We start from the raw sequence: 12628 nt of genomic DNA on the forward strand, positions 1-12628 counted from the left end.
ACAAAAAAATGATAACTATTTTTTTTCAAAATATTTTTCACTAAAAAATATATTAAAATAATTTTTTTATTTTTTAAAAATTATTTTTTAACATCAACATATTAAAAAATAAAAAAATAAAAAATAATTTATTTTAAATAAAAAATATTAAATTTTAATAAAAGTCTGTTTAGAATACAATTTCAAACATCACTTTGACCCATAGTTATCATAACCGACCCGGGGGTTGACCCGGCCAAGGAGCCGGGTTACACGGTTGACCCAGGTAAACCTGAAAAAATTAAAAAAATTAAAGTTTTAATATTTTATATAAAAAAATTAAGTACAATCCATGTAAATATAGGTTATACATGTTATAAATAATGAAGTTTAAAAAATTATTTCAAAAGGTTTTTTTATTCCACGTTGAAAAGATACTATGTTAGTATGTTATCTTTTTAAATTGAAGTATTTAAACAAAAATGATTTTTTATCCCGTATTAAAAAAACATAACTTTTTTCTTGTAAACATAGAGTATATATACCAAAGGGTTTCACAACCCATTTTGAAAAAATAATTTTGTTCTATATATTAAACGGTTTCAAATCTCGTATTGAAAAAATAAAACATTTTTCTAATATTTATATAGTGCACTTTGAAAATGGTTAATAACCAACTAAAAATAAATAAAAAAAGATCTTTGGCCATGAGAAAAACACATTTGAAAAAAACGGGTCTCAACTGGTTTATGCCGGGTCGCCCGGATCACAAGTCATGGGTCAACCAAGTTTTGCCGGGTTTTTGCTCATCCCGATCTTTTATCTTACCTGGACTGGTCCAGTCACTGGGTCAACCAGGTTCCAGATCAACCTGTCAGGCCGGTCCGGATTTAGAATCGATCCATCAAGCCAGTTCGGGTTTAATAAGTATGCTTTAACCCATTAGAAAGGTCTTCTACTGCTGTAAGTCCGGGGTTACGAGTCACGTAATTTTGCCAAAAGCAATCAGCAATCGTTAACGACTTACAGCTATTAACCAGTCGCCATGTATGACCCGAGGCTTAGACCGTTGGAACCAACAAGACAACGATTGTTAAACGCCGTCAAGAAGGCAAGGGAGTCTTCGCATCCATCTCTTGTGTCCACTTGTAATTCGCTGCAAAGTAAAACAGCAAACTACATTATGGTCCTTTTTGACTCACCAATGTTACACTTCTCCTCTCGTAATTTAAAATTTCCCAATATTATCCTATTTGTTTTTTCTCTTTTGATAATTAAGTTATTTTAATACATTTATTTATATATGATAATCAACAAGACATATATAATCCTCAAAACTAAGACCAGTGACTCATAAAAAGTTTCAATTTTGCTATATGCTATTAAATAACCAATGCCAAGCTAATTTTTTTCTTATTTTTTTTTCTCTTAATATCAAATCCTATAAATGTTATGATATATCAAGAATAAATTCAAGAATCAAGAATTAAAAATAAATCCAAATTATAAAAGCAGATTATTTGATGTTAGGTTATCATTGGGTTCTTACGAAACAATTAGAGAATCTCGTAATATAAGAGTAGAATTGAAATATAGGGGAATCTACAGGGACCAAAATAAAAGTATCCAATTACACTTATTTACACTTTCTTACACAACCCCCTTTTTTCTCTATCTTACTAGTCTGCAGCATTTCTAATTTTATTTGGGAAAAAAGCAGACTTTCTTAGCTGTCCAAAGCACGAACCTATAGTTATTTCCCTGAAAAGGATCTGCTGCTTTTCTCTCTCTGTTATTCATCCAATTAAGGTCAGTGGAAGCTTGCTTTGGATCTCTAATTATAATCAACTTTCTGCAACTACACCTACATCTACCCAATTCCAGGTCCGTTACTCTTTCTTTCTTTTTCGAATTGTGAACTGTTGCTGCAGCAATTCTTTTTTGTGTTGCTAGCTTTCTTTCCTTCAGATCCGTCGTTTTTAGATGCCTTACTGTGTCGTTTCATGGACCTTTTCTTTGCTTGCTTAGTAACTGAAATTAAAAAATATTTTGATTTATTATTAGTCTTCTCTGCTTCGCATCAACGTAAAATTGAAAAGAAATTGTTTTGATTGGATTTATTGTTGATATTCGGTACAAGATTTCAGTGTTTAGTTAATGAAGTTTGCGATTAATTGATGGTTTCTTGAAATCTGGTGTTAGAAATGGCGAATCGACTAAAAGAGGATGAAAAAAATGAGCGCATAATTCGTGGACTTCTCAAACATACAGAGAATCGCAGATGTATCAACTGTAACAGTCTGGTACTCTTTCTTACTGCTACTTCCCTTTCTTTTTTTTTGAAATTATTAGCATTACTTTTGCCTAGTGTTGTTCTTTGAGAAATGGAATGGTGCGGCTGAGTTGGTCTTAGCGAGTTTAATTTTGGTATTTTTTTTTAACATTGTTTGTTGAAATAATCTTAAAGTAAGGCTTAAGGTTATGCTTTGGTAAAGCTGTGTGTGGGGAACTTGTAAGGCATAAGAAGAAGAAGAAACAAATGCTTGCAATGTTGGTTCTGAATAAGTAAAATGAGTTAACGGAATTGGTAGCAAGTGGTTGTGATGGTGGGCTTGAGAAATATTGTATGCTCCTTAATATAAGCTCTTTTCAGATCCATATTTACCAAAGAATGCTTATGGGAACCCAACTGTTAGTGAGTTTGACTTCGATAAATTTTATTGCTCCCCTTTATTATATAAAAGGAGGAAAAAAAATGAAGATTTGGTAATTTCTTCATTAATATTGGTTTGATTTGTAGGTATGGAAAGAAAAAATGAAGTGAACTTCCTCCATGATTATTGCTTACCTCTAACAACCTTTTGAATTTGAGATGATGTTAGTTTGGAAATGATAGATTATAATATGAAATGATTTTTTCCCATGTAATTGACTGTGTAGATATTTGGGCAAAGTGCAAAGGACCTTGCAATTTGGCCATTTTGCGCTTGATTGATAAGTGATACTGTTTTTGAATTTAACTTTTCTTTTCTTTCAATTGATTTGTATCTTCTCTGTTAGCAGTGCCCTTCATTCCATTGAAAACAATAGAGGTATTTAATTTTTCTTCGGCAAGTGAAAAAAAAATCACCAATGGTGTCACTAACGTTACTAGAACAAAAGGAAAGATAAAGTATCAGTTTGTGTTGTTTATACTTTTCCTTTACTTTACTATTTTTTTTTTCAACTTTTGGAAATGTTGCCAAATCTAGTATTAGGATTTAGGAATATCTACTCTTTCTGGCAGATCTAAAGACATGTTAATTGAATAAAACACAGCTCACTTAAGTGTTGGAAAAATCTGGCAATTGAATGTAAAATGTCCAAACAGAACGTTTTTGCATGGTTTCCTAGATATTTTAGATACATACATTTGTGCTTTTCCATTACGATTATAAAGAATTCCAGTAGATGATCCAAGTGATGTTAGTTTGGTTTTTACCCGAAATTGACTTGTATGGTGGACGTGGGTATTGGTGCTCTGTCCCAAATGATCCATAATTTATGTTGCAATTTGAAAATTACATGAACTCTGGACTAGAGATCCAATCATTACCATAAAAACATTTCTGGTGCTTTAGGAAACTGATTTCTACATCATAACAAAAAATTTCCTATAGCAATGCCCTGACTCAAAGAAAAAAGAAAAAAACTATGGTGGTACGAAAAGTAAGACAATCTTTAACCTGAAAAATGCCAGAAACAGATTCAACTATGTGACTTTCAACTATACTCATTCTTTTGTCACGCATATGTATGATCCTTATTCATGCATGAAGGTTGAGATTGGATGGTCTCACTAATTGTGACTTTTCAATGCATTTCTTGTTTTTATTATTGAATGGTCATACAATTTGTGACTTTGCAGTGCATTGCTTGTTTTTATTCTTTATTGTCAAACTTGAGCATTGCTTAATATGGTGTGATTTAACAGTTCTGTTATTGCACCACAATTTTGCTGTTATTATATTTCATGGATTTGCAATCAAGAAAGAAATTGTTTAATTCATCTCATGTTAGATGCTTGCTCATGAGAACAAGATTGTAGCTCTGTAGCAAATATAGGAAAGTGAATTGTTTTATTCTTCCTATCTGTGACAACATTGATATAAAAATGTTCTCATGGTGGTTGGAATAATGGTGTTATAAGATTTGTAGTGTATATCCGTTACAATTCTTACTTTTGGGGAAAACTGGCATTTTTTCCCTTACAAAAGTGCTGATATATATTTTCCCATTGAGCAGGGACCTCAGTATGTTTGCACAAACTTCTGGACATTTGTTTGCACCACCTGTAGTGGAATACAGTGAGTATGAATATGCTTTGCTATACATTGCTATCCAGTTTCTTTGCAGCTGCTTGCTTTCTGTTGGTTGTTCATGTGTATTTCTTAGTATTTGTTGAGATGCATCATGTTGCGGGTAGTTTTGGGGAGAGGGCTCTGTGAGAGTGAGAGAGATCAAGTTGCTTGTACTAACTTGCCATTCCATATGTAGCCGGGAGTTTACACATCGAGTAAAATCAGTATCAATGGCCAAATTCACCTCACAAGAAGTTGCTGCTCTTCAAGAAGGAGGAAATAAGGTAAAATACCCCCCCCCCAATCTTAGAGTTACACTTTGCTTGTCAATCTTGACTGTTTTCTGTCTCATTTTATTTTCTCAGCGTGCAAGGGATATTTATTTTAAAGAATGGGATTCACAACGCCAGTCTGCCCCTGACAGCAGGTTATACTTGCTTATTTTTGTGTTTCACATCTTAAAAATTATTGCAGTTCTGATTTGCTCTTTTGCTGCCAGTAATGTTGAGAGACTTCGAGACTTTATAAAACATGTTTATGTGGATAGAAGATATACAGGTGAGAGGAACTATGGCAAGCCTCCAAGTATGAAGATGGTAAGATGCCCTCTCTTTCTTCCTAGTTTTGATTTTTCTTGATACTATCACTTGCATCGACAAGTATTCCAATATTTATAGAAGGGAGCTTATATATATATGTGTGTGTGTGTGTGTGTGTGTCACTGTCCATGTGCGTGTCCTTTATGGCAATAAATATGTTTTGGCTTTTGTTGGATCTCCTATTAAAACCTCTTCTCCTTGGATGTCATGAAGGATAACAAAGAAGACTTCTCTGAGAATAGGAAAACTGATGCGTATCAAGGAGGGTCTAGAAGTCCACCATATGAAGATACACATGAACATCGTTACAATGAAAGGTCTAGTCCTGGCGGAAGAAGTGATGATAAATATTCAAGATATAGTTATGATGAAAGAAGAAGTCCTGGATATGATCAAGAAAGTCGACAGTATAATGATTACAAAAGAAGTCCCGCTCGTCCAGAAATTATCAATGATTGGCGTCGAGAGGATAGATTTGGAAATGGCAGGAAAGTGGAAGACCGAAGGATATCTGATGGAGATCCGAAAGTGGAAGGCAGGTCACCTGAGCGGCCAAAAGAGGACACTTCCAGCCCCCCTATGGTACGTCCTGTCAGAGAGATTTTGGGAGATAATGTAGTGCCTCTTCGTATAAGTGAACCTCCTAAATCCAATGTTTCAAGGCCTGCTGATGTCTCTGCTCCTACGCAGGTAAAGCTCTGTTCCATAAAGCTGTGTTTACAAATTTCCATTCTTGTTTCTGCTTCTTTTATCCACTTCTAAACTCGTTCTGAAATCTATCGTTGCTTAGATGTCCATGATCCTAAGAATTATTACATCTATGTTTTTGCCGGACAAATCTTGTGCATTTAGTGCTTTCCCCTCTTCCAGGTCTTATGTTTCATTCCAAGAAGTCTATTTTGCTTGTTTCTGATTTGAGAAAACATTCTAATATACTGCACTAAAACCTTATAAACTTGACAGTCTTAGAAAAGAGTTGATCACAATTCCTGTAATATCTACAAACAAAGAGTGAGTTCATTGTATTTAATGTTGTTAAAATCCTTACAATGTATCTTTTCTTTAAACTTTGTATGTAAGGAAGGTATCTTTTCCTTAAGTGTATGGAAATGTACATGGGAGCTATGAAGAAAGTTGAAGGCTAGTATTGGTTTTGGAAAATCCATGCATGTAAAAAGTTGATATTTTAGAGCGTTCCATTTTCCTGTTCTGAAAATTTTGTCAGGATTTATTTATAATGTGTGAATGTTCATAGAAATCACAACCTTTAAATGACACCTGGCAGAAAATAGAATGCAATTATTTAGGTGCCATCCAACTGATAATTTATGTTCCAATTTCAATTAATTCGAGTTGCAAGCAATTTGAATGTGATCGTGTGCAATCTACCTTGATAGAAAATTGTTTCAAAGAAAAAGACCAGAAAACAGCCACTATGAGCTCTGATTTTACTGATTACTGTTTCGCTTTGTGGTTGGATTGACTTATCATTCTCTGTGAAAAAATGGTCGGTTGCCTTTCTTCCATTATTTGCTTTTCCTTGTCACTTGTTGCTTTTTTTAAGTAGTTTAGTCTTACTTAGAAATCATCTGCATGCTCTCTCTCTCAAATTCAGATGAGAGAGATAATCTTTAAACAGATATTTCTCATCCTCTGTATTCACCTGCTTAGCTCTGATCTTTGCTTTCATTATCTGTTGCATTCTGGATGTCTTTGGTTATTTTATTTTTTAAAAAAAAAAATTCTTCTGGGTGGAAACAACAGAAACTGTTACGGGAAAAAGAATAAGAAACAGTGTTTGAGCATTGTTACTTTTAATTTCAGCGAACTGCATCTTCCAGTAGCTTGGGATCTGCTACTGGGAATCCAACAGAAGTGAAATTGGAGAATACTAGAAGCTTAATTGATTTTGATGCTGATCCTGAACCTCCTGCCGCCGCCTCAATTCCTCAAGCACAACAAGCTACAATTCCTCAATCAATTGTGCATTCTCCAAGTGCTACCAATGACAACAATTGGGCTTCTTTTGATTTTGCCCCTGAGAATAAAGCATCTCAGGTTCCAAAAGCAAATCCACTGGAATCTGTTCTCTCACAACTCTCAGTTCCAGTACCTGGACCTGGTCATATATTGGGATCACACAGTGGTGCTGGTGCTCCTGCAACAGCAGCTGTGGGTAATCCAACAAATGCTTCCCTTTTTGCATCTGCAGGGAACACATCGATGTTGCCCTTCAATTCTGTAGCTCCTGCAGCCACACCAGTTAATAACTTGTCAATATTACATGCTGGTGGTGTTTCAGCAACTGCCCCAGGATTGGCACCTGCTATGCCTGTCAATGGTGGTAATTCATTTGCCAGTGTTACAGAAGCAGGGCAGTGGCCTAGTGTGCAGCATCAGCAACCTTCTTTATTCCCTGTTTCTACTGGTCATTCTACTACTCAACAATTTACCCCACCATTAGCTTCAGGGAATCAGGTGAGCCTGCTAGTGTGGTTTTTGTGAATTATGTGCTGTATGTTGTCAGATATTATTGTATGTTTATTTAATTGTCCTCACCTGCTGGATTTTTTTGGCAGACCTGGAATGTGTCTCCTGCCTCAAATGTGCAAGTGTCTTTGGCGACACCGTATGCAGGAGCTCCTCAAATTGTCTCAAATCCTGCATCAGGATTCATGTCTGCTGGTCTATCACAACCATCAGCTGTGGAAGTTAAACCAACTGGAAGAAGAGAACTGCCTGTGGTAATTGCATTTTTCTGTTCAATCTTGTTTCATTATTTTATGAGGTTTCATTGGATATGCTAATAGTTTTTATGGTTGCATATTGCTTATTCAATGAATGTTGAATTTGTGCACAGGATCTTTTTGCTGCTACATATTCACCTTATCCTGCAGCAATTCCAGGGTGGCCATCTGGTCCAGCTCGTGGTATGGGTTTCGCTGTGCAATATAATAGTGTTCCAGCGGTATGCTTATTAACCCAAATATGATGAGTCAATCTTTTCCATGTTTTACAGTTTTTTGTGCATAATTCCTGGACAAATTAATCATAGTTTAATTTTTGTTAACTACAGTCTATGCCAACTTTTCTCCAGCAACCTAAGTCAGCAAACCCTTTTGATCTCAGTGAACCAGTTCAAGCCCAACATGTATGTGATTTTATTTCATTTCATTTTAAAATTCAATATGTGCATATCCTTTGGTCTTATTTGATTGAATTACTCTGCTGTAAAAATGATGCTATAATGTGGAAAACAATGTTTTCACTAAATGCGTGTATGAAATTGTGCTTCTTTTGGCCTCAATTTTATCAATAACAGAATAGGGGATGAAATTGTCAGTTGAAAATGATTGGATATCAATCTGTTTTTCCACTTCCATGATATGTGGTCCCTATGATGTAGTTTCCTTCAATGACGCCTTTGCATGCTGCTCTACCAAATATGCCACCTTCGGGCTTACAACATGCTTCCAGTCTTGGTACGCCCTCACCAGCATGGATGTCACCCCAGTCATCTCCTTATCCACCAGCATTGCCTTCCCAGGCACCGCCTTATTCTTCATCTATACCTCCAAGTATATAATTCAATTCCTGTTCTTTCTCTCTCCCCTCTGCTTGGTTGTTTATTTTGTGCTGAGTTATTTGAAAATCTCAGGGGCGTATGTGGCTCAACAAGCACCGAGTAGTATGCCTTTTGCAGGGTAAGTTATTTTTCTTGGTGTATTTTATGTCTGAATATTATCTCCCGAATGTCATCCCTACTTTTTGAATTTTATACAGTCATTCAGAATTATTATTTTTGTAACCTGCTGTGTTTATGGTATGCCTTTTGGTTTTGAATTTTTCTGTTTACCTCAGTTACTAGTTTTATTACACAAAGCGTGTGTGATTTTACAATACTATGGGGCTCCCTCTCTCACAGTCATGTAGTGATCACATGAGGGTCTCGCATCAACGTGTGAGGAAGAGAATTTATTTCTAGAGAACTGTAGTTTCACCGAAGCCACTTAAGTAAATGTTCATTTACCAACAAGGGTTAGTGATTTTCTCGTTGAATGGTTAGTTGAACTGGATCAATTACAGTTGGTAGAGCTTTAAATTAGTATTCATTCCTAAATATTAAATATTCCACCTCTACAAGGTTTAGTTTCTTGTCTGAAGTTTAGAATTATCCGTGGTAAGTATTGGCAGCTTTTGATTACCATTTTAAACCTTCCACTTATCGAGGTTTCTAAATTCTCTTTTCTTTTCTATTTTTGGGTACAGGCATCAAGTAGGAGGTGGCTTTGGCGGTGATGGTGCTGCTTTTGGTGCCGTGAATATGGATCAACAGGTGGCTGGTAGATTCTCTGCCCCTCCAACCCCACAGCCTTTCTCTTCTGTTGGAGGAAATCCTTTTGGATGAAAGTAAAAGGTTTGTTCCTGCGACCCAAGTTTAGGGAAGCATCTACTTGATGCCCCATGCCATGCCGCCGGGTGGAACTTAGTTCTGGTTTGATATAATGTACTTTCTATTGATCCAGAAATTAAAGAGTGCCCATTGTTCATCTGATCAATTGTCAGAGAAGCTTAGTTTAGAGAGAGAGAGAGAGAGAGAGAGAGAGAGGGAGTAACTATAATTAAAAGTGTTTACACCACCATGGGGATCTAAGTTTAACTTTCATGCTGCTGTAGTGTTTATAGATATTTTGCGTTGTTCATTGGGTTCTCCGAGTGTTGTCTGCCGTTTCTTCGGGTTGTATCATTTTTTCAGTGTATGGTTTTGTAATCTCTTCCTCATTCCGGTGAGCTTTTTGTTGAGTCTGCTGAAGTTTATGAAATGATCATTACAGTACAGTTTGTGTGCACATATATTTTTTGAATATTGAGATGTTTTTCTGCAAGATACCGTTGGGTTTTAGCCTTCTGCCCACCCATCCTTGTACCGTATTATAGAGTATGTTTTTATGTTTAATTTTGTGTTTTAAAAGTGTTTTTAAAAATAAATTATTATTTTTTAAAAAAAATTATATTTTTAAATTGTTTTGATGTATTGATATAAAAATAAATTTTAAAAAATAAAAAATATTAAGATAAATTCGCCGCGAACTTTGCTGATTTTTTGTCACAAGGCTCTAAGTCTAAGCAGCTGCTTTTGTCTTCTTGATTTGAAAAACAGGTCGAGAAGCATTCTTTTACATGCTTTTCAACCCAAAAAGTAGCTGCGAAGTATGCTTTTCAACTAAAAAAGTAGAAGCAGAAAATTTAGAAGAATATTTGGAATTTACTAGTGGTTATTTTTTAAAGTATTAAAATAATATTTTTAATTTTTTTATATTAGTGCATTAAATATAAAAATTAATTTAAAATTAAAAATATTCAAAAACATAAAATATTCAAACAATTTTTTATTGTAAAAATAAACATAGTATATACTTGCATATATTTGACTCGAAAAGCTATTAAATCTGATCTATTCTTAAGGGGTTTTTTGTTTTAAGATTTTGGTATAATCATATTAAAATTATATTTTTAAAAAATATATAATCTATATTTAATTAAATGCATATTAAAAAATAAGCAGTATAAACAAAATACCAAACACAGATAAGTGGTTTCTAGAGTTAAGACAACCTGGTCACGTGTCATGGCGAGCAAAAAACGTTTAGTTGTAGCTGCTTCCTATCAAAAGCTAGTTTTGCACCAGGTCAACATTCACTGTAATAGTTTAAAACTTATTGATCCTTATCTGGCCCCATCTTTGACCTGGTAGTTCCCTGATTTTGTTCAAATAAATCCAATATTAATAAAGTAATCAAATTATTATTGAGATTCGTGTCTACACTTCAAAACTTACGTTTTGTATGTATCCGATGCTGATGGAACTTCATGTAATCAAGTTCGAGTATTCTCATTTGAATTGATTTTATAAAGTTTTTCATGGGTTTCTGTGTATCATACGTGCAATAGAAATAATTAAAAATTATCAGGAGTAGTTTTATTTTTTACCTGAATATTTAATCTTCTTCGGCTTTAAATGATTTTTTAAAGATTGAGTTGTTACAAACCATAAGCTGTTTAATGTTTTACTTTTCAATGATAATTCACACGAACCACCAGTAAGAAATCTCATAAATTCATATTTAGAAGAGATGAATTGCTATGCCTAAAGTGCTAGATTTAATTTTGTGTTTACGTGACTTTTGTGTCTAACAAACAACTCTAAAAAAATAAGAGGCATAACTTACTATTTACAGGGAAATCTGAAAAACCCTATATATTGTCAAAATATCAATTTGCCTTCTGAATAATATCCATATATTAATTTAGGACAATTTTAGAAATTAACTCAATCAATTCCTTGCTTAATTTTTTTTTTATATCAAAGGTAAGTAAATATATATCAGATCAAAAAAATATACAAGGCTGGAGAACCAGCAAGTTCATATACAAGATTTACAAAAGAGGGAACATGCTCCCTGAGCCTGTTAGCTGAGAATGGTTAGATGAGGAACCTAATCAAGGATAAGGAGTCGGACCTAACACATAGCACAAAAAAGTATAAACAGCGGGAATGGCTAAAGCTGCAACCAGAATAAAAAAAAAGAGCTCTTAGCTACAACACCAAAGCAAGATAAGTAACACAACCAGACTCCCAAAGGATGCACAACGGCCAAACAAAAGCCAACAAACAAGCATCCCCAATCAAAAGACGCCAGCAGCTAAGAAGCTATTCATGAAGGTGTAAAATCATGAAAAACAGAACCTGGAATCTGCGAAAAACAAAAGGCACTGGATTGCAAGAGTTATCAAAGACTCTCTTGTTTCTCTCTTCCCAAATCAAGTAAATAAGAATATCAAGGGAGACTCTTCACATTCTGCTAGTAGTGTTGTTTCTGCTAGAAGGAAGACCGTGAATTGCACTATTAATGGTCGACATTCTTTTATGCAGATGAAGCCAAGATTTTATCATCCTCCAAAGAAAAAAGGTCCATGGACAGCTGAAAAATAGATGATTGTAGGACTCTTCCTCAACCCGACAGGAAACGCACAAAGGGTCGAGTTACAGGAAGTGAAGCCTGTTACAAGTTCGCAGCTTGCCCACAACCGCCAACCACAAAATGAAGTTATATCTGGGCATAGACCAAGATTCCCAGACCACCTTAGCCCAAGCAGCTGGATCAGATTTGAAACACAGGAAGTCATAGGATTAGGAAGTGAAAGAAAATTCACCACAACCCCAAGTAGACATTAAAGCAATTGCTTGATGCTGGCTACTACAGACTACAACTATTTGATCTTTAAGGGAAATAATAGCCTTTCATAATGGCAAAGAAGTTCGCTAAGGAACAGCATCCCAAATAAAAACATTTGGAAGATAGTAGTGATAAATCCAATGAATCCAGACAGAATCAGATTTGAGGTGGATGTTCCATAGCTACTTAGCAAGGAAACTTTTGTTACGAGCTTTGATATCAAACAAACCGAGACCCCCTTCTTTCTTAGGCAGTCTTCCATGCAACCAGGGCAGAATTACTCTTCAAGACATTGCCAGTCCACATAAAATTTCTACAAATGCAAATAATCTGCTTAATGACTATACCAGGTAACGGAAAAATGTTCAACCAAAAGTGCATCATGCCAAAGAGGACTGATTTAATCAATTCAACTCGCCCTGCATAGTTGAGATGTTTTCCCTGCCAGCACTGGACTATAGATTCCAGCTTC

At 35.0% G+C, this 12628-nt stretch overlaps 1 protein-coding gene across 2 annotated transcripts; it reads left to right on the forward strand.

Annotated features, from left to right (window-relative positions):
• The first annotated feature begins 1653 nt into the window (after positions 1-1653).
• On the forward strand, positions 1654-9804 carry LOC7476262 (probable ADP-ribosylation factor GTPase-activating protein AGD14). 2 transcript variants are annotated; one of them, XM_052448983.1, is made up of 14 exons: positions 1654-1862; positions 2159-2282; positions 4264-4325; positions 4516-4603; positions 4685-4746; positions 4819-4915; positions 5132-5608; positions 6743-7396; positions 7498-7662; positions 7779-7886; positions 7995-8069; positions 8325-8496; positions 8577-8622; positions 9188-9804. In XM_052448983.1, the coding sequence occupies exons 2-14, from the start codon at positions 2184-2186 to the stop codon at positions 9324-9326; spliced, it is 2244 nt and encodes a 747-aa protein (XP_052304943.1). In that variant the 5' UTR covers positions 1654-1862; positions 2159-2183; the 3' UTR covers positions 9327-9804. The 2 variants fall into 2 exon arrangements, with proteins under 2 accessions (XP_052304943.1, XP_024445980.1); XM_024590212.2 differs by having other exon boundaries at positions 1655-1863; positions 2182-2282.
• The last annotated feature ends 2824 nt before the right edge of the window (positions 9805-12628 follow it).

The sequence above is a fragment of the Populus trichocarpa genome, chromosome 18 (genome assembly GCF_000002775.5).
Source record: "Populus trichocarpa isolate Nisqually-1 chromosome 18, P.trichocarpa_v4.1, whole genome shotgun sequence".
Lineage (NCBI taxonomy): Eukaryota > Viridiplantae > Streptophyta > Magnoliopsida > Malpighiales > Salicaceae > Populus > Populus trichocarpa.